This window comes from Podarcis raffonei, chromosome 12, assembly GCF_027172205.1.
Source record: "Podarcis raffonei isolate rPodRaf1 chromosome 12, rPodRaf1.pri, whole genome shotgun sequence".
NCBI classification, from domain to species: Eukaryota; Metazoa; Chordata; class Lepidosauria; order Squamata; family Lacertidae; genus Podarcis; species Podarcis raffonei.
This window is the reverse complement of record NC_070613.1, coordinates 21,251,787-21,279,621: the sequence shown is the minus strand read 5'-3', so window position 1 is coordinate 21,279,621 and position 27,835 is coordinate 21,251,787. Positions and strand designations below refer to the sequence as shown.

Genomic DNA, 27,835 nt, shown 5'->3' with positions numbered 1-27,835 from the left:
TACATATAAAATTAAGAAATGCTTGATACATTATGGATGTGACACCATTCCTCCATTTTCCAGCCGCATCTTTGCTGTGTATACAGGCAGATGAACTGCAAGAAGCTCTGACCTCTCATTGTGTGGTGGCCCGAGGGGAAACTATTATACGGCCCAACACGATGGAAAAAGCTTTTGATGTAAGAGACGCCACAGCCAAAGCCTTGTACGGGCGTCTCTTTAGTTGGATAGTCAACCGCATCAATGCGCTGCTCAAGCCAGGTACATTTTTAAGGTAAGGGTTTTTTCCTCTCTTGTAAGGAACAGAACCTTGTTCAATGTGAAATGCATAGTATCTGGAATGTCCCGCGACCCCAGTCACCCAGACCAGAAATTTCAAATGGAATACAGTACCAATTTCACTAGCTATTCCTAAACTCAACTTTTAAGATATTCTATTCTAAGCCCTTGCAAACGAAGCAAGAACAAGAGTGAACAGTTTATTTGTAGTTGTTCTTCTCAGCAGCACAAACATGTCTCTTTTAGCCACATCCCTTGCCTTATCCCTCCCTTAGGTTTAAATTCACAGTTTGGGCTCACTCCACCACTCCATGCATATAGAAGCCTCACCTCTTCCTTTCTTCATTCCAGTATGCAAGCATAAGGTCTGATTTACACATTGCAAGGAGCCTGTGATATGCACTGGCCATGGCTTCTGTGTGTGGTAGCTTATGCCTGCAGCAGGGTGAAAAGAAGAGCTCACCATGTGGATTGGCTGTCAGCTGGTGTTTCTGGCAGCTGCTGCCAAAGGTGTGAAAACTGACAGTGTGATCAGAGTGATCCATGCAGTGCTATTTTGTGTGTTGCAGCAGCTGCAGTGAAAGCAGTTTCAATCTGCCTTCATGTGCCATTCATGATAAACCTGCCCTGAGAATTCACTACAGCTTGCTATCTTAGGTTCAGACATTTGCCTGGTTAGTGATAACATTTGCATAGTGCACAAACAGATGTGCTCCTTCCTCTCCACCTTGCAGAAAATGGACCAAATCAATGTAATGTAGCAGCAGACCCTGGACTAGTTTTCACCTTTCAGCAAGGTCTTAACCTATAATGGCTAATAAAAAGGCTTCTGGGCTTTTAACAAAGGTTATTTTAAACATCTTTTTCATTTCATTATATATCATTTCCCAATATTTCTTGATTATTTTACAATTCCACCACATATGTAAAAACATACCCTCTTTTTCTTTACACTTCCAACATTTTTTAGAGCCTGTTTTATACATTTTTGCCATTGTTACAGGTGTAATATACCATCTATACATCATCTTCGTATAATTATCTTTTAACAATATGCAATCAGTAAATTTTAAATTAGATTTCCATAATTTTTCCCAATCTCCCATTTGTATATTGTGTCCCAGGTCTTGTGCCCACTTTATCATCACACTTTTGACTTCCTCGTCTTTAGTTTCCCACTCTAATAGTAACTTACATGCTTTCCTTAGGAGTTTTGTATTATCTTCAATGATTTCACTTTGGAATCTAGATAAAGTATAGCTGAATCCTTTTTTTATCTTCTTTAAATACCTTGTTTAATTGTAAGTGTTGCTGCCAATCTCTTACATATATTTTAAGCAAGGGGCTTTTGTCCTGATTCAGCCGGGATACATTGCTGTAGAGTAAGATGCCTTTGTAAATTCAGATTTGCAATGCAAATTAACCCACGGGATATGCAAATACTTGTGCCTTGTATGAACACTTTTTGCCCAGGAGCAAGGACTGGCTGATCTTGTGGCCACTCTTACATTCAGAAATAAAGGGCTTGTAGTTAGACATTTGGTCTCTGGCTGTCTCTCCTTGGCACACAGCACATTAGACTCTGTCAGAATCTCAAACTAGAGGAGATCCTGCCCAGTTGCTGACTCCCAACCGTGTTAAACCAGACATGTAATAGTTATGTTTTTGAAGTAGCTGCAGGGTTGAAGCTGATGTGAAATAACCAAACGGCGCTGGAGAATCTAATGTGCAAATTCTGTACATTTCAGCGGAAATGACGAAGGGCTGAACATTGGGATTCTTGACATCTTTGGTTTTGAAAACTTCAAAAAGAATTCGTTTGAACAGCTCTGCATCAACATTGCCAATGAGCAGATCCAGTTCTACTTCAACCAACATGTCTTTGCATGGGAGCAGGTGGGTGCTATAATTTGTGTGTCTGTGTTGTGTTTATTTTAAGTGTTTTATGTTGCTTTAAAAAAAAAAACCAGCTCAAAGCATCGTACAAAACCAAAAGAGTTGGTCAGTTTTTAAAATCGCATAAAGACAACACTGAAATGACAGCATCAAATTGCCTATTGAATTATTGGGCCACTCAAAAAAACAAGGAGAAAAAAAGATGCATTTGCTAAAGGCAAACACAGAGGTAGGACTCCCCGTCAGCTTATGTTTTACTCAGAGTTCACCCATCAAAATCAATGGACATGACTACGTTAGGTCCATTAACTTCACTCGGTCTAACTTCAAGTAAAACTGGTTGAATGCCGCCTCAAGTGTTTGAATCAACACCTTTTGCACACCGACAGGGAGAGCGCCTCTCAGCTAATGCATCCCTCAGCCCCATGCTTAACGAGCGTACTAATCTATGTGTATAGGACTCCTTCTCACACATTCTGAATGTATGGCAACCCAAGGAATATGGTGGAGGCTAGGCATGCCAACTCCTAGAGGTGGAGGTGTCTTTTACTCCCCTCCATATTGGCTGGCAGAGGGCTGGGGCCCCTCAGTGTTGAGGTGGCAGAGGAGGCTGAGGGCGGAGTCAAGCGAGGCACAGTTCCGTGGCTGGCTCCTCCTGAGCGCAAGAGAGGAAGCCGCACTGCACTCAGCCTCCTCCCGACGATGCATGTGCAACACATGTCAGGCCCCCCAAGGTGCAAGACTCTCTGGTGGAAGCAGGGCTGACAAGTGTGACCAAGCAGACCTTTTCAGTCTCTTTACCTCCCCTGCTTGGGAGGTGTTTAAGGACATAGGTAAAGGTAAAGGGACCCCTGACCATTAGGTCCAGTCACGGACGACTCTGGGGTTGCGGCGCTCATCTCGCTTTATTGGCTGAGGGAGCCGGCGTACAGCTACCAGGTCATGTGGCCAGCATGACTAAGCCGCTTCTGGCGAACCAGAGCAGCGCACGGAAAAGCCGTTTACCTTCCCGCTGGAGCAGTACCTACCGTATTTTTTGCACCATAACACTCACTTTTTTCCTCCTAGAAAGTAAGGGGAAATGTCTGTGCGTGTTATGGAGGAAATGCCTACGGGTGGCATGCCTGCGGATTTTCCTCCTCTAAAAACTACGTGCGTGTTATGGTCGGGTGCGTGTTATAGAGCGAAAAATACGGCATTTATCTACTTGCACTTTGACATGCTTTCGATCTGCTCGGTTGGCAGGAGCAGGGACCAAGCAACGGGAGCTCACCCCGTCGCGGGGATTCGAACCGCCAACCTTTTGATTGGCAAGTCCTAGGCTCTGTGGTTTAACCCACAGCGCCACCCCTGTCCCATTTAAGGACATAATAACGAAATGCCTTTCTTTTACCCAGCATCCTCTTCTCACAGTGGCCAACCAGTTGCTCAGGGGAAGCCACTGACCAGAAACCAAGGGCAGCCCCACTCTCTCCACCTGCGATTCCCAACAGCTGGAATTCACAGGCTTGCAACCTCCAGCAATAGAAGTATGAGGAAGTCACTGTGGCTTGTAACTATGGATAGCTTTACCGTTACCAAATTTGTCTAATCCTCTTTCAAAGCCACCCAAGTTGGTGGCCACTGCTACTTCTGAGAGTGAATTTCATAGTTTAACTATTTGCGTGTTCAGACCCAGAAACCTCCCCCCTAAATAAATTCACACTTGACTCAAAATTTTGGTTTTGGTTTTTGGCAGAATTTAGGCCACAACTTTATTGGTTACAGAAAGTGAATGGTTGCATAGGCTCTGGTTCGACTAGCTCCCTGCCATGCAGGTAGCGCTGACCCAGGGTTCCAGCTTAGGTCAGCCAAGGGTGAACACCTGGATAAGTGGAAAGCTGGGAACGGGTTACCTCCACCACCCAAATGTCCCCCTGGACTCAGGCACAGGCACAACCCCCTCTCAGGGGTTGACCAAACCATTGAGTCCCTGGATTCCTTTAATGGAATACCCTTCACATAGGGATGGCGAGAGTGTTCTCCTATCCCTATCACCTGAACCAGAGCCTATCCGCAACCTTACAAGTTGTGACGATTTGCTACATGGCAGGCAAAACCCAAATGGCAAGAGCCAATCAGCCAAGTGGGGAAAATTCCTGCCCTGCCCCTGTCCCAATGACAGACAACACGACGGCATAGCAAGGTCAAGTGCAAAGCCCTAAAAGTAGGGAGAGGTGGGCGGGTGTTCCGAATGCACGTGCCGAAAGCGGAAGCTCTGGGTCATTTGCATGGGCATAAATAGGTCCCTCGAACTGTTTGGACTGTGTCCCATTGGCCAGATTGTACCCAGCTTTGTACCTACCAATCGGGTGTTGTGGCTGACCAATCGTACCCACCCACAACACAGGGTGTCGGTTTTCCAGGTCTCACTGCAATACATTTCCTCTTTAAGGGAGTACCTGATTTGGTGCATGAAGTACTTTCTTTTGTCTATCCCGCTAATTTTTAAGGATAAGGTCATTCTACATGTAAAAAGAGCATTTAACGCAAAGGCTAAAAGGTTGTGGGTGGGTGTGGTGAAAGTGAGCCTGGTAATTTTGAACCCATACCCAATTTTATCTAGGAGAAGTTACCTACAACTTCTGTTGGAGAGCCAACGAACAACCAAAGACTGTAAAATGCTTTGTTTATAATACATTCTATGCAGAACTGTATGATTGCTTTCTGCAATTTAAATGTCCGTCTAAAACTACATTAGGCTTCCCATTTACAGTATCCAGGCAACAGAACACAGTGATAATAGGTTTGGTGCAAATGCTATGTTGTTTTCATGAGGAATAAGGTGTACTGTGTAATTTATGGTTCAGCAGCAGAATATTTTTTTTTAAAGTAAATATCATACAGAGCAGCTCTTTAAAAACCTGGAACTTTTATAATCATTTGCCAACAAGCATATTAACCATGAATATTCTGTGGGAGAGGGAAATGACAATTTGCTTTTATTTCAGTTTTGAAATTTATTGCAATTCAAAAGGTGGGGGGGTTAGTCTGACTGTACAGTTTAATCTGATTTTTTAAGACGGATGCCAAATGAGATAGTGCAATTACCAAAATGCTAATGAACTTGAAGGGTCAGTGAACAGACTTCAGGAGCTTATTAAAAGGGTGAAAAATGAATATTTAACAGTTTAAAATGGCAGTGGGGTATTTGTTTAGGAAAAGATTCCCCAGTCAAGGAAAAGAGCAAATGTTACAGAAACTGATGACTATAAGCCTCGATCTAGTAAACTCCTTTTTTTATTATGCTGCCCCCCAGACTGTCAGTATTTTGTGGGAGGAATTCAAGAGCATACCGGGGCAAGCTGGGTTTGTGCCATCGAAGTGGATTAAAGCACTCTGTTGCCGCAGCACAAGAAATCCGCTTTTGCAAAGAAATTGACTTTTTTGCGGTTAGGAAAATGGCAGTGGAATGCACTGGAACACGTAGGGTGAACAAATGAGAAGTTCATCAAGCAAATCAGGATGGATGCTTGTCATGGAACAATTGCTATATGTCAAGCATCTCAGTTGTTGAGCTCTGGTCCTGCTTACATTCTTCCCACAAGCTTTGTGCAAGCAAGCCAGGATGAATGCTTTAAAAGGGTCATCTGGAAGAACCCTAAGTTTAGATATCCCCAGACTCTTAATACGAGCTCTTAGCAGCCTAAATCAGGAGACTTGGAGAGCATTGGGAGAGGGTTTGTGGAGGAAGAAGAGGAAGGAAAGGACCTCTTTACTGCCTACCTGAAAATTTCCTCCACTGTGCTGTAGATTCGGAGCTTGCTCTCTGCTCTGAACCAAAGTGCAGCTTAATTGCCATATAAAGGGTACCTTTTCTACTCCCCAGAAGTCTCCCTTTATAGCGGAAGAAGGAGAGATGTTATTCTTTCCCTCCACCCCTCCCCCACTTCATAGCATGCATCCTGCCATTTCAAGGGTGGCTTAGTAAAAACTCTTCCCAGTTTCATACCACAAGAATAAGTGAGGAAAAAACAGCTCTCACCTGGAAGAGTAGGCTTTTACAGTGCCAAATAAGGTAATAAATAGGCTTGTCCCTTTGGAATACGCTATAATCTAAAATAACTCCTTTAACTGCACTTTGAATAAGTGGTTTCCAGATGGCTACTCTGCTGCTTAATGTGTCTTTTGCTTTAGAGGCAGAATATTTGTAAAATGCACTTAACCCACGTAACGCATATCATTATAACCAAGAGAAGGAGACTATTAACCTGAATGGCTCGGATACAAGCTATTTGCTGTAGCTGCTTTTGCACTGGTCACTTAATGTAACAGCTCCTATGTGTGCAATGCTAACTGGACAAATCATAGTGGCTATGACAACCTATCACATATTTGCATTTATATATATAAAGAGGTGGAGATACCACCCATAGTTCAGTTGGGAAAGCAGGAGACTCTTAATCTGAGTCATACATTCAAGCAGATTCCTGCATTGCAGAGGGTTGGACCAGATGACCCTAGCAGTCCCTTTCAACTCTACAATTCTATAATTCTAATTAACCACTCACCCTTCAACAAAGTTTCCAAAGAGGTTTACAAAAAAAAAAAACCCAACAAGATAGAATATATTGCTAAAATATAATGAAAATTGGCACTTATCCTGCTAATTGGAGCAAAAACGCCAATTTCAGCCCATTGAGAAAACGCTGGGGAATCACCAGCCACCACAAATCACATAAACCAGCTCCCACTCAATGTACTCCTCTACAGCTTTACTGTAAGAGGCAGGTATTAACCTCACCTACACCTTTAGTGCTCACTGATGCTGCTTTTGGTAATCTTGATGGAGAATCTAGAGACTTAATGAAGATGGGAGGTTATTGCGTGGTGGCCATTTCCTGTCAGTATGTCACATCAGTGGGGACACTGTGCTTTCGTCATACAAAAGCTGACTGAGAACTCATAAATAGTGGTTTAATATCCCACACACCCCTGCATTTTCAACCCTGTCAACCTGTCTACTTTTCACAAGAATTGACTATTTTAGGAACACCTTTTATCAGCACGACACAGAAGTGTTTGTTCTGGTGCATGTGAGGATCATGGCGATGTTTTAGTCATCTTAGAATCATGTCTGTAGGTTTAAAAATACTTAGTGTGGAGATTTTGGGTCATAAAAATGCCTTTGACAGGAAACAGGGGCTTTAGTTTTCCCCAAACTAAGGATGAAAGATTTGCTGCAGAACAGATTTATTTCCGGGGATGGGGGTGCTAAAAGCACCGACTCCCTTCTGTGTTCTTCATTTACATGAGCACTTTGCAGTGTTGCTCAGCAAAGCACATTTTGTCCTCTGTTGCAGAATGAATACCTGTACGAAGGCGTTGATGCACGAGTTATTGAGTATGAAGACAACAGGCCCCTGTTAGATATGTTCCTGCAAAAACCAATGGGATTATTGTCCTTGCTTGATGAGGAAAGCCGGTTTCCTCGCGCCACTGATCAGACGCTTGTGGGTAAGCCATTTGCAGCTTGTACTTAAAGGTATTAACAGTCCAAGTTAAAGAGCATTTCCTTGTGTTTACATATTCCGTTGTCAAAGGGTTCCAGGTTCAATCCCTGCTAGCTCCAACTAGGGGCGGGGAAAACTTCAGTCTCAACCTCTGGACAACCACTGCCAATCAGAATAGACCAAAGGGTGCCAGTGGCAATTCTGTGTCTCATTTATTTATTTATTTATTTATTTATTTATTTATTTATTTATTTATTTATTTGGAACCCCTTATATGGGATTTGTATATAAATTTTCCCTCGCTGGGAAAAATCCATGTAGCACAAGTATGAATAGTTGGCCCCGGAGAATGTTTGACGTTTTCTCTCCTTATGGCTTTGATCTATAGGCTACCACTAAAACGAGGCTGCATTTTAAACTGTATTCTAACTTATGTTTTAATCAACTGTTTTTGTGTGTGTGTTTTGGGGTTTTTTTGTTTGTGTTTTTGTTTTGAATGTTTTTACTGTATTTATAGGGACGCGGGTGGCGCTGTGGGTAAAACCTCAGTGCCTAGGACTTGCTGATCGTAAGGTCGGCGGTTCAAATCCCCGCGGCGGGGTGAGCTCCCGTTGTTCAGTCCCAGCTCCTGCCCACCTAGCAGTTCGAAAGCACCCCTAAGTGCAAGTAGATAAACAGGTATCGCTTTATAGCGGGAAGGTAAACAGCGTTTCCATGTGCGGCACTGGTGCTGTCTCGCCAGTTGCAGCTTTGTCACGCTGGCCACATGACCCAGAAGTGTCTTCGGACGGCGCCAGCTCCTGGCCTCTTGAGCGAGATGAGCGCGCAACCCTAGAGTCGGTCACGACTGGCCCGTATGGGCAGGGGTACCTTTACCTTTACCTTACTGTATTTATATTCAGTGTTAGCCGCCCTGAGCCCGGTCTCGGCCTGGGAGGGCTGGGTATAAATAAAAATTTATTATTATTCATTATTATTATTGTACCTTTGGGAAGAGCACGCATAGGAAGCTGCCTTTTACTGAAAGACACCTTCAGACTAACTAGCTCAGTGTTGTCTACAGCAGGGGTGAGTTACATGCAGTAGTGCAGCCAGGTAATTTTAGACTCTGCAGTTAATCGTCTTATGCCCATCACCACCAGTTGGCCATTTGTATGACATCAATTGAGAAGAAACCACCAAAATGGCATTAGAAGTTTTTATGGAAGCATCTGCACATGCCCACTCATTTGCAGATGGAGAAGGAATAGGTGGTGGAAACCAACCATGGGCATAAGTGCATTTACCGTATTTTTTGCTCTATAAGACTCACTTTTTCCCTCCTAAAAAGTAAGGGGAAATGTGTGTGCGTCTTATGGAGCGAATGCAGGCTGCGCAGCTATCCCAGAAGCCAGAACAGCAAGAGGGATTGCTGCTTTCATTGCACAGCGATCCCGCTTGCTGTTCTGGCTTCTGAGATTCAGAATATTTTTTTTCTTGTTTTCCTCCTCCAAAAACTAGGTGCGTCTTGTGGTCTGGTGCGTCTTATAGAGCGAAAAATACGGTATGTTATTCCCTTAGAATAAAACCTGTGTGTTTCCCTTACAGAAAAATTTGAAGACAACCTGAAATCAAAATATTTCTGGAGACCAAAAAGAATAGACTTGACGTTTGGGATTTACCATTATGCAGGGAAGGTAAAATTATTTGTTTGGTTTATAAAAATAATTTTTAGGCTACTTATCAAAGCAGAATTCTTCCAAAGCAGGTTATAGAACACTGTCAAATTGCATAATTTCAATAATATATCATGATACTTGTTTACTTTCTGGCACATGAGGACATGAGACTTCAGATAATTAAATGTTATTGGTTGAGAATAATCATTTATATTCTTCCCAATAAATGGAAAAAAGTTTTGCTGGGAGAGAAATCCTCCAGTATCACAGCCCAAAAACAAACAGTCATGGCATCCTTTTTGCTGTTTAAGGCATGCATAAGCAATGCAACTGTAAAAACAAAGGAATGGAATACAAATTTGGAAACTACCTGAAGCAGCGCCTCACTCACTGACAGACCCATTGTAGGCATGTTAGGTTTTTAGGGATCAGAAGTATGCTGATCACTTGGTGGGTGAGGTAGCAAGTGATTCAGCTTTCTGATTACAGCCTGAGGCCCAGTTTATACGTCACCAGTAGCCAAGCATGTGGTGAGGCAGACGTGCCCTCCTAACACCAGCATCACTGCAGCATACCTGAGCAGCACTGGGATGAGGCAGGCCGGTGCGAATGTCAGCAGCACATGAGCACATTGGCAGGAGTGTTAGGTGGGTGGTAGAGGTCCAGTTTTGACCATGCCACCACCCTGTTCACAGCCCCATACAGGTAAGCAGCAAGAACGGTGTCAGGAGAACAGCTCAGCATCTCCACACTACCACCACTGCTGTAGATTGTTACCACTTTGTAGCTTTTAATGAATGTTTTGATATTGGAACCAGTAGGCCTACATGGAAGTATTGGTCAACGTAAGGAAATTTGCTGTATAACTTTTGCCGTCCTTTTTTTTTTTTTTAAGGTTCTATATAACGCAAGTGGGTTCTTGAACAAAAATCGAGACACCTTACCAGCTGACATTGTACTGCTCTTGCGATCCTCAGAAAACTATTTGACTCGGCAACTGGTAATCCACCCTCTTACAAAAACAGGTAATGTGTCTTACAGTACTAATGTTACCCTTTAACAGGTCCAGTGTTAGGTGCTGCCTGCCTTTGAGTTCACAACTGGGCTAGCATCTTCCACCTTACCATGGAGGGAAGCAGGCATTTGCCATGTTACTGAGCGCCACAGGAAAAGAGCAGCAGAATGAAGGCTACGCAGCGGATGTGTTGCCCTCATCCAGGAAACATTCCCTACAAGCCGTCCTTCCACATGTCCTACCCTCTGGGAACTCTTTCCACACAGTTCGGCCTGCTGCAGAACCCCTGTGCCTCAGCTGTTGCACTTCCATGGGTTTCAGAGACTAGAAACCAAGAAAGCTTCCTCACACTGAGTCAGATAATTGGTCCATATAGCTTGCTATTGTCTACACTGACTGGCAGCCACTCTCCAGGGTTTATAGCAGGTGTCTCTGGCATACCTACTTGGAGATGTGAAGAGTTCAGCCTTTGACCTCTTGTGTGCAAAGCAGCTGAGCTAAAAAGTCATGGGGGAACGATTTATTTGCTTAACGTCCAGTAAAGAAAATGTAAGGTGCAACTCTATGCCCCTACTCCTGCGCAGCACTATGTTGCAGGGGAAATTGGCTGTAGTATAATAAAGGAAGGACTCGAAAGAAAAAATATGAACTCTTCTTTTGACATTCTTTTATTTTGTTATATTTTTTCCATTTTGCAATATTCAACAATGAATATAAATCTACACAAATCAAAAATATTTACTGCGACTTCCCTCCCTCCCCTTCTACAGTTTCTTATTTTCTTACTGCAAATCCAAATTTATCCTTTTTACAAATTTATCCTTTATAATTCCTATAAATTTCTTACTGCTTTTGTTTATATCAATCCTGCTAGAGTTTTTAATTGTTTCCAATTTGTTTTCATGTATTCAGTTTCCTGCATTCTGTTACAAAAAGTCTATTGTCTTGATCTCATAATCTTCCAGTAGGTTTCGCCATCTCTGTGAATTCTATCAATGTTAACTGCCAATGGTCTCTTTTGGGGGCCAAAGCCTCTTTCCAGTTTTGGGCATATATCATTTGGGCAGCCGTGGTTGGATACATAAATAGTTTATTCTGGTCTTTCGGCACCTCGTCTCCAAGTATACCTATAAGAAAAGCTTCTAGTTTTTTTAACAAAGGTTGTTTTCAACATTATTTTCAATTCATTGTGGATCATTTCCCAGAAGGCTTTTGCAGTCTTACAGGACCATATGTGGTACCACATATGAAAAAAGATACCTTCTTTCCCTTTACATTTGACATTCTCTCAGGCTCCAGTTGCACCCTCTGCCACCCCCCCAAGGATGCATAGTGCTTGGTTCATGTTTATTATCCACCAACCACATATATAAGTAAACCAGCAGTGACCACTCACCAGTCATGACGTGGGCGGCTTTTGTGACCCATCGCTGGCTCCCCTGACCCAGGGGGTCACGCCAACCATGGCTCTGACCCCTGGGCTGTCCCCTAAGGCTGTGGCGTCATCCAGGTGACCTGCACCACCAACCAATCGGCTGCGGCCCCGGGGACGGAGCTGAAAGGAAGCTGCCGGCAATGCTGGTCAGCCATTCTGGTCATATTTGTCACTGCTCACCTCAAATATGGCATGAGAATATGAAAAATGCAAATTATGCTTATGCACTATTTGTCAATTATTTCAGCAGCCAGCACATAATTAGTTTTCCCACAAGTGTATATGGTTTGTTTCCCCCCCCCAAGTACCCAACTGCAAGATTAATTTATATTTAAATTCTGCATAATTGAAGCCACTTCTGGAATTGTAATGAGGAAGTCGCTTTATAGAAGGCATTTGGGATTAGAATTTTTCATAGTCAAGGGTTTTAAAAAATCTTGGAGCAAATGCTCTAAACTGGGTGCATCAAGTCCCCACAAATCACATAGTAAGCAGACTAGGCCCTGCTAGTCCGCATTGCCCTATCTGAATTGCAGGCTACCATAGTCCACACAAAGAAGAAAGTTTAGCAAAGGCTGCTCAGCTGTCCATCAGAGGGCAGGCAACGGCACAGCTGCGGTTTGGCTCTGGGACCAGGTGGGGGCCTGTCAATAGAGTTGCAGGGGGTGGAGGCAGTTGTGGTGTAGTGGTTTGAATGTCAGACTAAGATCTGGGCGACTAGGTTTTCAATTCCCCACTCAGCCATGAAGCTCACTGCGTGATCTTGGGCCAACCGCTGTCTCTCAGCCTTACCTACCTCACAGGGTTATTGTGGGGATTACCCAAGGAGCGGGAGAGAACCATGTATGCCATCTCCAGCTCCTTGGAGAAAAAAGTTGGATATAAATGCAAAACATAAAAATAAACCCTTTATAAGGGCATTTAAAATGCTCATTAATATAGCCTCCCTCTTTGCTTCCTGCACCAGCGTGGGCAATGCACTCTAAGACTTGTTCCTCGTTTATATTAGAGCTTGGTAGGCCATCATAAAATTGTATTATATGCTTCAAAATGATGCAGAACACACCAGTCACTTCTCTAAGGTAGTGCAGTTCCACAAAAGGCAAGGGTGATAAGGGGGGCTCTGGTGTCCTGTAATCACATCAATAAGATTTGGAGAATAAATGTAAATGCCAAGTATTCATTATCTTCTCTCTTCGCAAGCAAAAGGGAAACGAGCAATGTGCTTGCAGCTCATTGAAAGCTACATGTATTATGTTTTTTAAAATAAATTTTATTTTTGTATTTTCTATTTTATATAAACAAGTGAATTAAAAAATAAATAAACATATACGGTAGTCCCCTTTGACTTCCCTCCCCCCATTGTGGATCTTAATATAATGATTTTCACCTCTGCATCGCTTTCGTGACTATTCTGATAAATCCTTTTTCATTCCATAGTTCAAATTTTTGATACAAGTTTTCTGTCAATCTTACCAATGTGTGTAATTGTTTGCAATAGTTTTTCAAATAAATTATAAACTTTCCCCATTCTTTATTAAAGACCTCCTCTTCCTGGTTTCTTATTCTTCCTGTAAGTTTTGCCATTTCAGCATAGTTCCATTTCTGGACTAACAGAATCCGCACAGCCGTGCTTGCATACATAAAAAGTTTCATCTGGTCTATAAATTTGTTAATAATAATCACACATGGAGGGCAGACTTCAATCTTATGGACTCTACTGTGTTGTTATCAGTGCTTTTTTCTGGGGGGATACATACCCCTAAACATTTTGTGAATCTAAGTTTGGCCTCATTGAGGGGCAGTATTTCAATATGAGTAGGAAAATGAGAGTACCCCAAACATTTGGGGGAGGAACCACTGGTTGTTGTTGTTTTTTACGACAGCCCTGAGATCCACCCAAAGGCAAAATACATTCACTTGGAACTTAAGCAGATGCTGAGCACAGGGGTTTATTCTGAGTACAGTGGTACCTCTGGTTACGTACTTAATTTGTTCTGGAGGTACCTGAAACTGTACTTAGCCTGAAGCACCACTTTAGCTAATGGGGCCTCCTGCTGCCGCCGTGCAATTTCTGTTCTTTTCCTGAAGCAAAGTTCTTAACCTGAGGTACTATTTCTGGGTTAGCGGAGTCTGTAACCCGAAGCATATGTAACCTGAAGCGTATGTAACCTGAGGTACCACTATAACAGAACTGAGCTGAACGTACCCTTGTTCCACCCAGAAAGCTATTCCTGGTTGCTCCAAACTCAGAAGCAGCTTGCCCAGTTGGGTGGAACCACAATGCTAACTTCCTGAGAGCAGTGTCACTGCTGTTCATCAGAGGGAGAGGGGGCAAGGAGGTTTGCACAGTGCAGGTGCACCAGTGGAAACAATTTGTCACTCCTGCCAGTGCACCCGCACGCTCCTGATCTCCCTGCTCCCTCAGCCCTTTCCCTCCGGTAAACAGCAAGCAACACCACTGCTGGGAAGCGAGTGTTGAGGCTCTGACCTCCTGGGTGTGCGACCTCTGCCAAAGCTTTCTCCACTTCATCAGTCATAGGGAGAGGTAGTCGTTCTGCCACTGCTATTGTCAAACAGTTGGGAGTCAGAAATCTTTCGGATCAATTGCAAGTCTCCAAGAGTTATCCCAGTAGATCAACCTTCTGCTCATCCCTGGACTAATATCTAGAGGGGTGGACATTTTGAGTAAGGTGCCTTCTTTCTTCTCTTAGGTAACTTGGCACATACGAAAACCAAGAGTGCGATAAATTACCAGACATGGACGCCACAGAAATCAATCAGCCAAACTAAGGTAAGGAAACCGCATGGGCAGCCGCCTGGACCTGTATATTGAAGTCGAGAGGGGCAATGTTGTTGTTGCTACTAAAACAAAACCAAAAAAAAGTAAGCAAGTAACCCCTACCTTGGTTTCTCTCCCTCTCTCTTTCTCTCTCCTGTTTTCTTTTCTGTTTAGCTGGATTTCTTTGTGTTGTGCAATTCGTATTCCTTCCGTGAGGTAAAAAACCTACATTTCCCTTCTTTCTGACTATAGTTTTATAACTACTTCAGGGAAAGCTAAATTAATTCTCTGCTGTCACTGTCCTTAGCACTCATCCCTAAGCCTGCTTCCTTGCAAGTATGTTTCCTGGACTACACTGAAGTTTTAATTCCAAGTAAATGTGTTCCTGATTGGTATGTTTATTTAAAATGAGAGCATACCAAGGTTCTGGCTGTGGGGTTAATCAGGCTCTGTTGAAAACAACCATTGTGACAAGGGTACAGAATTATTATTTGCAGGATGTTAACAGTCCTAATCTTTAAAAAAAAAGAAAGAGAGAAATCTAGACAAACCATTTTTCCTTCAAATGCGTTTGCGACAGATATCTATCTGTATGTTCAGTTATCAAACTGTGTTCAGTATATGTGTGTGTTTCTGCATGTGTGTACAGTGTGATAAAGTATTGTAATGTTTTTAGTGTAATAACCTCTGACTTTCCTAGTGATTACTCAGTAGCATCTGCAGCTTAGGATGACTATTCTATTATTATTAATAGTGTTCTTTAAGAGGACACTTTGTTGAACTGGTGCAATAAGCTTCAGACACTGTATAGATAAGAGGTGCTATTTTCTTTCTTGATACATATAGAGTGAGCCGGAGGATTCCACGCATCATCCAAGGGAAACAACCAATATGAAAACGCAGACAGTTGCTTCATATTTCAGAGTAAGCTTTAGCTGTTATTCTTCCTCTTAATATATATGATTTATGCAGCAGCCAGCCTGCTGATTTCTGGGCCCGTCTCTATAGATGCAATAGTTCTATTTCTCCTTAGGGATAAGATAATTCACTTGGAACTTGAAAGCCTTTAGACTGACATTAGAATATCCAAAGCAGGGGTGGGAAACGTGTCCCTTTCCAGCTCTTGTTGGACTCTAACTCCCATCAGGCCAAGCCAGCATGACCAGTACGTAGTGGGGGGGGGGTGTGAATCTGGAGGGCCACAGGTTCTCCTCTGAGGAAAAACACTTCAGGGCACCCTGGTTCACTCAAGCCAGTGTGGTGTAGTGGTTAAGAGTGGTAGACTCGTAATCTGGTGAACCGGGTTCGCGTCTCCGCTCCTCCACATGCAGCTGCTGGGTGACCTTGGGCTAGTCACACTTCTCTGAAGTCTCTCAGCCCCACTCACCTCACAGAGTATTTGTTGTGGGGGAGGAAGGGAAAGGAGAATGTTAGCCGCTTTGAGACTCCTTCGGGTAGTGATAAAGCGGGATATCAAATCCAAACTCTTCTTCTTCAAACTGATACCCTGCCATTTTCCAGATGTTTACATTTCAGGATATCTCTTCCGGCTTTTGATATATATTTTTTCATCTCCCATGTGACCTTGAGGGGGAGGCTAGGTGCTGGCCAAATGTTTCTCTGGTGCACCCGCAAGTTAGCTTAGCAGGGGATGTGATGACAGGGCCATCTCACCTGGCTCTTGTTTTCTCAGTATTTTTATTTTTTTTTAGTAGAAGGGTACCCATATTAGCCACAGTTGATCCTCCAAGTCTCATGGTCCCTGGAATTTTCCTGCCCATGCCAGTTGCTGATTCCAGCCATGTGAACACAATGAGCTGCCGTTTAAGTCTGACTATCAGCCCATCTAACCCAGCATTGTCTCCACTGATGGGCAGCACTTGGCTCCCCAAGGTTTCAGGCACAGATCTTTCCTGGCCTTGGTCCCTGAGCCTTTTTAACTGGAGATGCCGAAGACTGAACCTGGGGACTTCTGCCAGGCCCCCTCTGAGCTAAGGTTCCTCTCTCTATTGTAGAGAAGTTGAATGGTTTCCGTGTTTGAACTGCTTAATAATAATAATAATAATAATAATAATAATAATAATAATAATAATTTATTTATATCCCACCCTCCCCAGCCGAAGCTGGGCTCAGAGTGGCTAACAACAATAAAAGTAACACAGCATTCTAAAATCAATTCATTCTAAAATCAATTCAGAATCAAATTAATGGCAACCATTGGGCTTGAGTTCTATGAGGATTGCCAAAGGAGGGGGTCAGACTGTGCCTTGGCCAAAGGCCTGGTGGAACAGCTCTGTCTTGCAGGCCCTGCGGAAAGATGTCAAGTCCCTCAGGGCCCTAGTCTCTTGTGACAGAACGTTCCACCATATCGGGGCCACAGCTGAAAAAGCCCTGGTTCTAGTTGAGGCCAGCCTAACCTCCCTGTGGCCTGGGACCTCCAATATGTTTTTGCTTGAAGACCGTAAGGTCCTCCATGGGACATACCAGGAGAGGTGGTCCTTCTAGTCAAGGAGAAAAACACAGGAAGGTTTTTTTTAGCTCTTTTTTCCACGGCTACCATGGATTTCAATCCCAATCAAACTGACAACTTTCCTTTCCTCACATAGAAATGACAAAAACCGTTTAGATCCCAGGAAAGCTGAATCTGTTATGCTTCTATAGCAGCTTAGCCAATTGGGAGACAGAAGCTTCACTGCCCTAAGCAAAATACAATATAGTTGATATTATTGGTTGAACAGGCCCCATTTTATATGAGAGGCCGAAATCCACAGGGACAGAATGGCAGTCAGAAAAAGAGTCTGGCTGTAGTTTGTTAGCATGTTTAATGTTCATAACAGCACTTAAATGTGTCACTGCCAAACATTTTAACAGTCGCTTTGTCCAAGTTGTCTGGGCTTCATTATTATGTCACTGATAATATTATAATTCTGTGGTACACATCCAAATTGGTACTCTACAGTACACAACCAAAGGAGAACGTAATGCACTTTTTGAATTTACATTTGAATAATGCGCTATTCCATTATTGCTGTTATTTTCCTTTGAGTCAACCTGATGCACAATTAGCTCCTTGGTTTTGCATAAGAATCTGCGTTGGAAACACTCTCCAGAACACCTGTCAGAACATCATTTTATGCCATAACTGCCATTAACAATTTCTTGTCAACAGGCAATTACATCGCCCATCTGCTCATAAAGGCTGCAGAATAAACAGGGGGCCACAGACCCCTTTTTCAATGTTTTGTTTTCAGCCACGAGCCACAACAAAATAATATTAATAATTCTGAGCACTAAAGGTCATACTGAGATTTCTTACCATGACTTTGAGCATAGAAGTATGCAACCAAGAAGTAGTGCTTAAAAGTGACAGTGTGCATATCAGCCAGAAGATGACACAAGCATCCCTGGGAAATGTAAATTATAAGCTGCAGGGACTGCTTTTCAAGCCTTTATTAAGAAATCTACATAGCAATTTACAACACTAACTTTTACAAATTTCATTGTTGTTTTAGAAACCAGTTCAGTACAGTACATAAAGCAACCCCACGATTTACTTACCTGTTGGAAAAGTCAAGACAATGAATGTTCTCAGTTTCTTTGGAACAATCGAAAGCTCATATGCAACCTATTTGAAAAAGTATTATTTAATAAATTTAATAAATGTATATCCCACACCTTCAACCACTAGGGCAGCAAACCTTGCTTTTGGAATCTAGAATTTGCCATAAAAGTACAATTTAGGGCAGTAATCAATTGTGAAATTATGTGCCTGCAATGGGATATAGGTTAGGGTGTTTTCAGCATGGGAATGGTGCAACTGTACTAGTTCCTACTATAGGTGAATTCTCTGCACGCGTGTTATACCAGATGCATTACAGGGGTACCGCAAATACAGCGTACTGTATAATTGCCTACATAAACCGTGGGCAGGCCCATAATCTTCTTAATCTGGTGCAATGAAAATTCAAAAAGATTTCAAAGAATACAAGTTTTGCAAAGCTTTTGAGCACTCACAAGAAAGGTACTGTATGGAAGGGGTTCCAAAGGCTTCTCCCCGTATTTCCTTTTCAGTACTCACTCATGGATTTGCTATCTAAAATGGTGGTTGGCCAACCTCACTTTGTACGCTGCATTAAGCCGAACAATGATCGACAGGCAAACAAATATGACAGAGAAAAGGTATTGGTACAGCTGCGCTACACAGGAATTCTGGAAACGGCACGGATCAGGAGACAGGGTTATTCTCACCGTATTCTCTTTGCTAACTTCATAGAGCGGTAAGCCCTTTACAAATGTTGTTTTGGTAGACTGTGTCCAGAAATGACATTTTAGTACCAAACCAGATTCTGGTTCACTCAGGCTTTTCTACACTGGATTGCTGCACATGGGCCAACTGCCAGTTAAAGGTGGGAAATGTCACCACTGAAAAGTCTTGCGCTTTCAGTGATGCAAGGTAATACAGACGTTTTGTCTGCAGTATTATATCTCCAGCTATCTGTAGAAAGGTAAAGGTAAAGGGACCCCTGACCATTAGGTCCAGTCGTGGCCAACTCTGGGGTTGCGGTGCTCATCTCGCTTTACTGGCCAAGGAAGCCGGTGTACAGCTTCCGGGTCATGTGGCCCACATGACTAAGCCACCTCTGGTGAACCAGAGCAGCGCATGGAAACGCCGTTTACCTTCCCACTGGAGCGGTACCTATTTATCTACTTGCACTTTGACGTGCTTTCGAACTGCTAGGTGGGCAGGAACAGGGACTGAGCAATGGGAGCTCACCCCGTCGATTTGAACCGCCGACCTTCTGATCGGCAAGTCCTAGGCTCTGTGGTTTAACCCACAGCGCCACCCGCATCCCTCCAGCTATCTGTTCACACATGCAAATCATCGCTTGCCGTTAAAGTCAACCAGCATTGACAAGCATGTGTAAATCATCCCTTGATGCTGGGAAAGCTTCTGAAAAAGTGGGGGTGAAAAGTCTTGGAGAACAGGCATTGCATTTTGATTCAGGAATACCGCACAGATTAAACATCCTGTGCTGTAGTTCTGTCTACAAAGAAGCAGCTTTCCGGATACAATAAAATTCAGCTTAAAGAATTCCTTCACAATAAATTAGGAACAGTGAAAACAACAAATACAACCAACCAACAATACACTGAAGAACAGTTATGCTATTCCAGTGGTAGGCAACCTTAAGGCCTGTGGGCCGGATGCGGCCCAATCGCCTTCTCAATCTGGCCCATGGACGGTCTGGGAATCGGTGTGTTTTTACATGAGTAGAATGTGTGCTTTTATTTAAAATGCATCTCTGGGTTATTTGTGGGGCATAGGAATTCGTTCATTCCCCCCCCCCCAAAAAAAATAGTCCTGCCTACCACATGGTCTGAGGGACGGTGCACCGGCTGAAAAAGGTTGCTGACTCCTGTGCTAATCTATTGTGTGTGCGAGTGGTGAAGGTTAGCTCTAAAGAGTCATTTGACTCAGAAGCAAGTTGGGAGCATTGTAAATTGGAGTGAAGCCCAATCTATATATTCAGAAAAACGCTTGCTCTCAGCCTGCACCGCATCAGAAGGCAGCTGGGGAAACATATTGAAGGGAGAGGGAAGGTATTCCCTGTATTTTATATTTAAGTAAATTGCTCTGATAAATTGTTTTCTAAAGTAAATTGCTCTGATAAATTGCTCTGATAAATTGCTCTGATAAATTGCTTGCTTTGCTGAGTTTGGAAGAGGCCGACTTCCTCTTTCTGCCGGCTGGCAGGGAAGAGGCCCACTTCCTCTTTCTGCCGGCTAGCAGAGAGCGAGCAGCGGCTGGCAGGGAAGAGGCCCACTTCCTCTTTCTGCCGGCTAGCAGGGAGGCCCATTTCCTCTTTTTTCTCTCAGCTAAGCAGAAACTGCAGTTGCTTTCTGCACATGCTCTCTGCTGCAGTAACGCAAGAGAAGAACACACGAACAAGGGAAGGAGGGGCGTTTAGCTAGCCATATGCCATATAAGGAAATAAGCTTAACCTTGCCAGCTGATTGGAGGGAATTGGGGAGATGGACATGTTCTCAGGTATAAAAATGTTTGTTTACTTGTATCGGCGTGGCCAGTCTTTGGAGAGGACTCCACTGGCTGCCTCTGCGCAGATCTCAATAAATCTCTTTTCTCTGACCAAGAAGTCTCTGGAATTGTTTTTCCCCTCTGGCCACGGGGTTGGCGGACCGCCGGACCTCTGGGTAATTCCAAAGTAAGGCTTTATTTGGTGCATTGGCCGGGAAGAGGTCCCCACCCCCAGCCGAGGGGCCAGACTCGACCGGGTGAGCAACCGGGACCAGCGCTCGCAATCTCCAGCGCGCACCCTGCCAGTTCGTAGGGGGAGATCGCCACGCTGTGCCTGAGCCGAGACACCCAGTTGGGAGAGAAAAGAGGACGGCCGAAGGAGGGGTCCGCAGTGGAACAGGTAAGCCCTAAAAGGGCGTGGTAGGAAGCCTGATCAGCTTCCCCTGGCCGTGAGCAGTAGAGTGCCGCCAGGAAAGGGTCTGGCTGTGAGCAGTAGAGTGCCGCCAGAAAAGGGATAAAGGGTCTGGCTGTGAGCAGTAGAGTGCCGCCAGAAAAGGGATAAAGGGTCTGGCTGTGAGCAGTAGAGTGCCGCCAGAAAAGGAACAAAGGAACTGGCCGTGGCAATAAGGTGCCGCCCCGCCAGACGGGAAAAGGGAAAAGGGGAAACAGAGGTGGCAGTAGAGTGCCGCCAGTAAGGTTGGGGAAAGGGGAAACAGAGGGAAAATTATTTTGGTGTGTTTTGTGTGTTGTATGTTGGAATTATATTGGGGTGTGTTTTGTATGTTGCATGTCAGATACTCCAGTGGCTGAATTGTCAAGTGTGGGCCGGGGCTTAGCGTCCCCTTGGCCGAGCGATTGCAGGGCTGTGCATTTCTTGGCAACGAGAGTTCGCCAAGTCACAGTCTGTAGTGTGTGGTGTGTGAAAGGATCTTAAGCCCGGTTAGGAGCGGAGTATCTGAAAAATGGGGTCTGGGGCAAGCCAACGTAGTCCTCTGAAATGCTTTTTAACCAACTGGAAAGCAGCTACGAAGCATGATGATTGGGTTCAAATTGAGAAGAGAGAGGATGAGGACATTATGTGAGGTTGATTGGCCCACCCAAGGAACTAATTGGCCCTTGGAGGGCAGATTTAATTTGCAACTAATCAACCCACTATATCAAAATATCTTGAACGTCCACCCAGACCAGATCCCCTATATTTCTACCTGGAAAATCAATGTAGAAAAGAATCCACCGTGGCTGAAAGCCTGCCGAGGCGACGCCCCACAAAATACAATTTGTGCAGTCCGACCGGCAGGGAAGTCAGAAAGGCCCCCCGGTGATACCAGATCCGGAAGGAGAAGAGGGGGAAGTCATTAAACCGCCGCCACCCTATGCTCCACCAACTGCCCCTCTAGCGAATCCCCGAGGCCCAGGGCCCCAGGACCAGGGAGGAGCCGGCCCTCAGCCTGAACCCTCCAAGGTTGATGAATTAGAGAGCAAAGAGGAAGAGGATGATGAGGAGTTTATGAAGGGACTAATTGAGTTAGCAAAGAAAGGAAAAATGTGGACACAGTATCAGACAATTGAGATTGCAACAGTATGTACAACCCTATGCGAAAGAAGTGGATGTTAGTTCCCATTTGTTGGCAGCAGCAGGATGTTCCCCAACACAAGGGAAGAAATGGCAGAAGGAATGGATAGAAGCAGCAACCAGGGCGTCCCTCCATAAGTCCCATAAGGCACAGAAAAAGGGTGGGACTGCAATGATGCCTCTACGCAGAGTGTATGACCCACCAGGCCCCCCCCCCCAGGACAGGGTGGGGAAGCACCACCATGCACTTATACAGTCCAACATGTGCCTTTTTCAAGTGCTGATGTGTGCAATTGGAGAAATTAGAACCCTACCTTTGAGGAGAACCCAGATGATATTGCCAACGCCCCATTATAAAGGCTGCCTTTGTAGCTCAGGCAGCGTCCGATATTCGCCGGAAAAAAAAAAAAATCCAGAAGCATGAGGGGTGCATCGGCCATGGGCTGCAATGGATGTTGGAGTTAGCTCAAACCACTTACAATCAGAGAGATGAGGAAGCCCAGAGAAAAAAGGAGAAGTATCAAACAAGGAAGTTGATGGCATTACAGGCTACCACACCCACCCCTCAGGAAAGAGGAAGTGCCCGGGGAGGAGGGCGAAGCCGTCTCGGAAGGAATCAGTGCGCCATCTGCCGACAGGAAGGGCACTGGAAGAGAGAATGCCCTATTCTATTATTAGGAAGAGATTTGTTGGTAAAGTTGCAAGCCCAAATTACTTTTAAGCCATCGGGAGAAGCCACATTGTCCACTATGTCACTTGGGGAACTGGTTGTGGAGGCACCCCTGAGGGAGTACTGGCGCCTCATGATGGTAAAAGAAGAGGAGGGACCCATCCCCGCCAGTATTCTGGAACAAGTGAACCCCCTAGGAATGGCAAAGAATATCCCACCAATAATCGTGAAGCCCAAGCCATTTGTCAATCCTGTTGCAGTAAATAAGTATCCCATCCCACGAAGGGCGGCTGAAGGAGTGTAGGTGCATCTAGAGTGACTGCTCCAACATAGGATCTTGAGGCAATGCCAATCACAGTGAAACACCCCTTTGTTACCAGTGAAGAAAGGAAGCAGGCTATTATCCTGATACCAGAACCAAAGAACTCCGTGGCTTTCTGGGGTCTGCAGGATTTTGTAGGATATGGATATTTAATTACAGCATCATTGCCAAGCCTCTACATGAGTCAACCAGAGGAACTGAGAGAGACCCCTTTGTTTGGGGCACAGAACAACAGCAAGCCTTCGTGGATTTGAAGAAGGCACTACAGCAAGCCCCAGCGCTTGGCATCCCAAATCCTGAGAAACCCTTTACTCTATTCATGGATGAGGACCAAGGGACAGCGAAAGGGGTTTTGTGCCAAAAATTGGGAAGCTGGCAACAGCCAGTGGCATACCTATCTGAGCGCCTAACGCCTACAGAACAAGGCTTACCGCCGTGCATGAGAGCAGTTGTGGCAGTAGCCACCCTACTGAACAAAGCAGACAAATTCACCTTTGGCCAAGACACCATTTGTGTGACCCTGCATGCAGTCCCAGCTTTGCTTGACATGAAGGGTACCTATTTTCTCTCCCAGGCTAAAATGAGAATATGTCAAATGTTATTGCTGCACCCGCGTTTGAAGTTTCAGGTCACCACCGCCCTCAACTCAGCTACCCTGTTGCCGGTAGGAGAAGGTGAGGAACAGATGCACGATTGCATTGAAGCAATGGATGAAGAATATTTTAGCAGGCCTGACCTCAAAGATGAAGCAAACCCCCACTGGCCTTCATGGTTTGTGGATGGAAGCAGCTTTGTTAAGGCTGGACAGCGAAAAGCAGGCTATGCAGTGGTAGCCTTGGAAGACCTTGTTGTGGATTTCACTAAATTGCCCCGCTGTGGACCATACCGCTACCTGTTCGTGGCGATCTGCACGTATACAGGATGGGTTGAAGCCTGGCCTACCAGAACTGAAAAGGCATTTGAAGTAACCAGGTGCCTGCTTAGGGAGATCATTCCCCGCTATGGGCTACCTAGGTCAATAGGATCTGACAATGGACCAGCCTTTGTCCACTCAGTTTTGCAATAACCCCCCATGCTAGTCAAAATGTGCAGTTTGATAATTATGTGCAGTCATTCTCCCGAGATTTTCTCTCTTTCTACCAGGTGGACCCAGGCCCACTGCTGTTAAAGTTGCTGACCTCACCCCTTGGGTCCACCACATTTAAGTGAAGAAGGCTATTTTAGATTGGACAGTTACACCAAATCCTGATGATCCTCTGAAGCTAACCATCTCCAGAAGAGCGCCAGACGGCTGGACAAGTGGATGGGAGGGACGCCCGCGGGCAGCGTCCCCAACGTAGAGACTTTTTTCCCCAGCAAATTTTAAGGCACCGCCAGGACTTTTGATATTGGGGCCAGAACTCTTTGATATGGTCACTCCGTGTGTCAGGCCTCTGCAAGGGTGGATATATATATTCCTGTGGGTATATGTTAATATATGTAGAGGGAGAAGCCCCTTTCGGATACAGTGTGTTGGGAAGAAATCATGAGAGTATTAAGCATCCACAAGGACAGGTGGGAAAATTGGTTAAGATAATAGGCTCCTCCTCAGAGAGGTGGGACACAACCTCCCAAGAAGCAAGGCAGCTGATAGAGCACGAGTATCAGTGGGCCCTTCAGCAATAAAATAGATATGTCCCAGATAATATTTCAGCCACCATTGACCACATGGAAACAATGATAGCTGGAAACCCGCTGAAAACTACAGGAGGTGATCTATGGGGTTGGTTATATTCTTGGCTGCCTCATGGCAGTTGGCTCAGGCATATTGTGGTATTATTAGCAGGGCCGCTGTTAATCCTTCTGCTTCTTTGCCTCTGTATACCCTGCTTCGTGCAATGTTTACAAGGTGTGATGCAAAAAGAATCATGGCCCTTATTGCTCTTCCCCAGGATTATAAACCCGAGAGACCAGGACGAACCTAGGAGATAGGTTGTCCCAAAAGAAGAGGAGGGAATGAAGGGAGAGGGAAGGTATTCCCTGTATTTTATATTTAAGTAAATTGCTCTGATAAATTGTTTTCTAAAGTAAATTGCTCTGATAAATTGCTCTGATAAATTGCTCTGATAAATTGCTTGCTTTGCTGAGTTTGGAAGAGGCCGACTTCCTCTTTCTGCCGGCTGGCAGGGAAGAGGCCCACTTCCTCTTTCTGCCGGCTAGCAGAGAGCGAGCAGCGGCTGGCAGGGAAGAGGCCCACTTCCTCTTTCTGCCGGCTAGCAGGGAGGCCCATTTCCTCTTTTTTCTCTCAGCTAAGCAGAAACTGCAGTTGCTTTCTGCACATGCTCTCTGCTGCAGTAACGCAAGAGAAGAACACACGAACAAGGGAAGGAGGGGCGTTTAGCTAGCCATATGCCATATAAGGAAATAAGCTTAACCTTGCCAGCTGATTGGAGGGAATTGGGGAGATGGACATGTTCTCAGGTATAAAAATGTTTGTTTACTTGTATCGGCGTGGCCAGTCTTTGGAGAGGACTCCACTGGCTGCCTCTGCGCAGATCTCAATAAATCTCTTTTCTCTGACCAAGAAGTCTCTGGAATTGTTTTTCCCCTCTGGCCACGGGGTTGGCGGACCGCCGGACCTCTGGGTAATTCCAAAGTAAGGCTTTAATATGACGGAATGCTCTCCCATTCAGAAAACCCGCTTCCTGTGCAAAACTTGTGTTTGTCAGGAAGAAGATTTGTTGTTTAGCCTTCTCTCTGGTATATTTGATATCTGGTATATACACTTCTTTCGTTTTTATGTTGGGGACCATTCAGACTTGCCATTCGCCACTGATATGTTAACATGGCACCGTACTGGGGGCTGTACCACATGGTTTTTCTGAATGTGCTGATCAGTTCAGCTGTGAACTGTTATGCATGCAAGTTCACAGTTTGTATGAATGAAATAAAAGTTAACTGATTGACGCTGAATGTCTTTTGCAAATGCAATACTAAAGGATTTGGGTTTCTCTCTCTCTGTCTTAGATACTATCTCCTTTGTTACAAATCAAGTGACAAACCCCCTGTAAGCCCTGAAACTTGTGCTGCCATCTTGGAAAAAGCCCAGCTTGATAACTGGATACTTGGGAAAACTAAGGTAGTATCTTTGCTCATTAGATGCAGCCCCCGTTGAAATAAATGGTATAAATGACTATACTGATGGATTTGAAAAGAGTTGCCTCTGCTAATACAAGTTGGAATGAGGCTACATCTTGCTGTGGCCAGGGATCTAAGGGCAACATGGTCCCAAAAGCTCCTTGTCCATCTCACAGATCCATCCATGCCCTACCCACAAAACTACCCAATGTACCACCTACTGTACATTGGGTACGGTAAGTCTTTCCCTACTGTAATCTTATGGGCTGCAGAGAAGACAGGAAAGATGAAGACAGATCCCTCGTAATTCCGTTTTGGGGCTTTTTTTTAAAAAAAAGCAGTATATACATTTTATGAAATAAATAAATTCCACTGGGGCCTGTTAAGGTGTGGCGTCCAGTCTCTTGTTGAGCATTACAAATTCACTAACACTAGATATATTGCTCTTATCAATCATGTGTGTGTTGCTCTTCATAAAACATCACCTTATATTCTCATTCTTTTCTTTTCTTTGGGCAGGTGGGTGAGTAAAAGGTAGATAAACTAAAAGTTGTCCAGTCTAAATTCACACATCATGTTGGAGCTGAAGCAGTAACTGAGCCCAGTTCCTTTGATCTCAGCTCCACCTGTATAACTGGGTGCAGCTAAATGCCTTCCTAAGGAGACTGTCCCATATTCTCTGCCTGCTCCGCCACTACAGTCAGATCCAAGGAGAGGGAAAATGTGTTGGAAAAGTACATTATGTTTTGTTATGATGCGGTATGCAAGTTCACATGCATTTCAGCCAGCTTGGAATTAAAAGTTATTGTGTTTGTCAGTAGTTTCCCTGTTCTGATGAGTCCAGGATTGGCAGAGAGATAGAGAAATATATTCCTCAAGAACAAACAGCCGTGATTAAGGCAGATTTACAACTGCTTGTTTTAAACTCTGGAGAGTCCAACACTGGGGGTGCCATTTATGGATGGAAGGAATCAGCCTTCCATGTAGTTCTTTCTTCTCTTTTTACCTCCTACAGGTATTTCTCAAATACTATCATGTTGAGCAGCTGAACTTAATGCGAAAGGAGACCATTAACAGGATTGTTTTGATTCAAGCGTATGTCAGAGGATGGCTTGGTTCAAAGAGATACAAAAAGATAAAGGAGAAAAGGGAAGAAAGTGCAATTAAAATACAAGCAGGTAATGGTTCAATGTAACAAACATAATTATGTGCAAGTATTTGTTCATATTGATGTGAAATAAGAAATTCGGTGAAAAACAGCAGGTGCTATTTTTGTTGCGGTTGATTGGTTGTTGGATAATATTTTATCTTGTTTTGTTACCTTTATGCTGTCGTTAGTCACCTTGAGTAGCAAATTTTATATTTTAACATATATAAATTTATATATATATTGCATGGTGATATCAAGAGTCAAGCCCACAGCACCTTGAACTGGTGGCCAGGGGAATATTTAGTGAAGGTTCAGTTGTAGCTGGGGTGGGGTTAATGTGTATACACACAGACACACTCCCTAGAGTTGTGTTTCCACTCCGTGTGGACTATTTTCCAGAAAATTGTAT

General features: G+C 44.3%; 1 protein-coding gene across 2 annotated transcripts in view; it reads left to right on the top strand.

Annotated features, from left to right (window-relative positions):
- MYO3A (myosin IIIA) overlaps positions 1–27,835 on the top strand; it is a 115,122-nt gene that overhangs the window by 59,374 nt on the left and 27,913 nt on the right. The window contains exons 18-28 of one of the 2 annotated variants that reach the window (XM_053410098.1): positions 64–274; positions 2,028–2,175; positions 7,518–7,671; positions 9,255–9,343; positions 10,221–10,350; positions 14,490–14,569; positions 14,732–14,773; positions 15,404–15,481; positions 18,629–18,834; positions 26,166–26,277; positions 27,292–27,454. In XM_053410098.1, coding sequence (XP_053266073.1) covers positions 64–274; positions 2,028–2,175; positions 7,518–7,671; positions 9,255–9,343; positions 10,221–10,350; positions 14,490–14,569; positions 14,732–14,773; positions 15,404–15,481; positions 18,629–18,834; positions 26,166–26,277; positions 27,292–27,454 — 1,413 coding nt within the window. The remainder of the gene's footprint in view (positions 1–63; positions 275–2,027; positions 2,176–7,517; positions 7,672–9,254; positions 9,344–10,220; positions 10,351–14,489; positions 14,570–14,731; positions 14,774–15,403; positions 15,482–18,628; positions 18,835–26,165; positions 26,278–27,291; positions 27,455–27,835) is intronic. The other variant, XM_053410099.1, reaches the window with a different exon arrangement.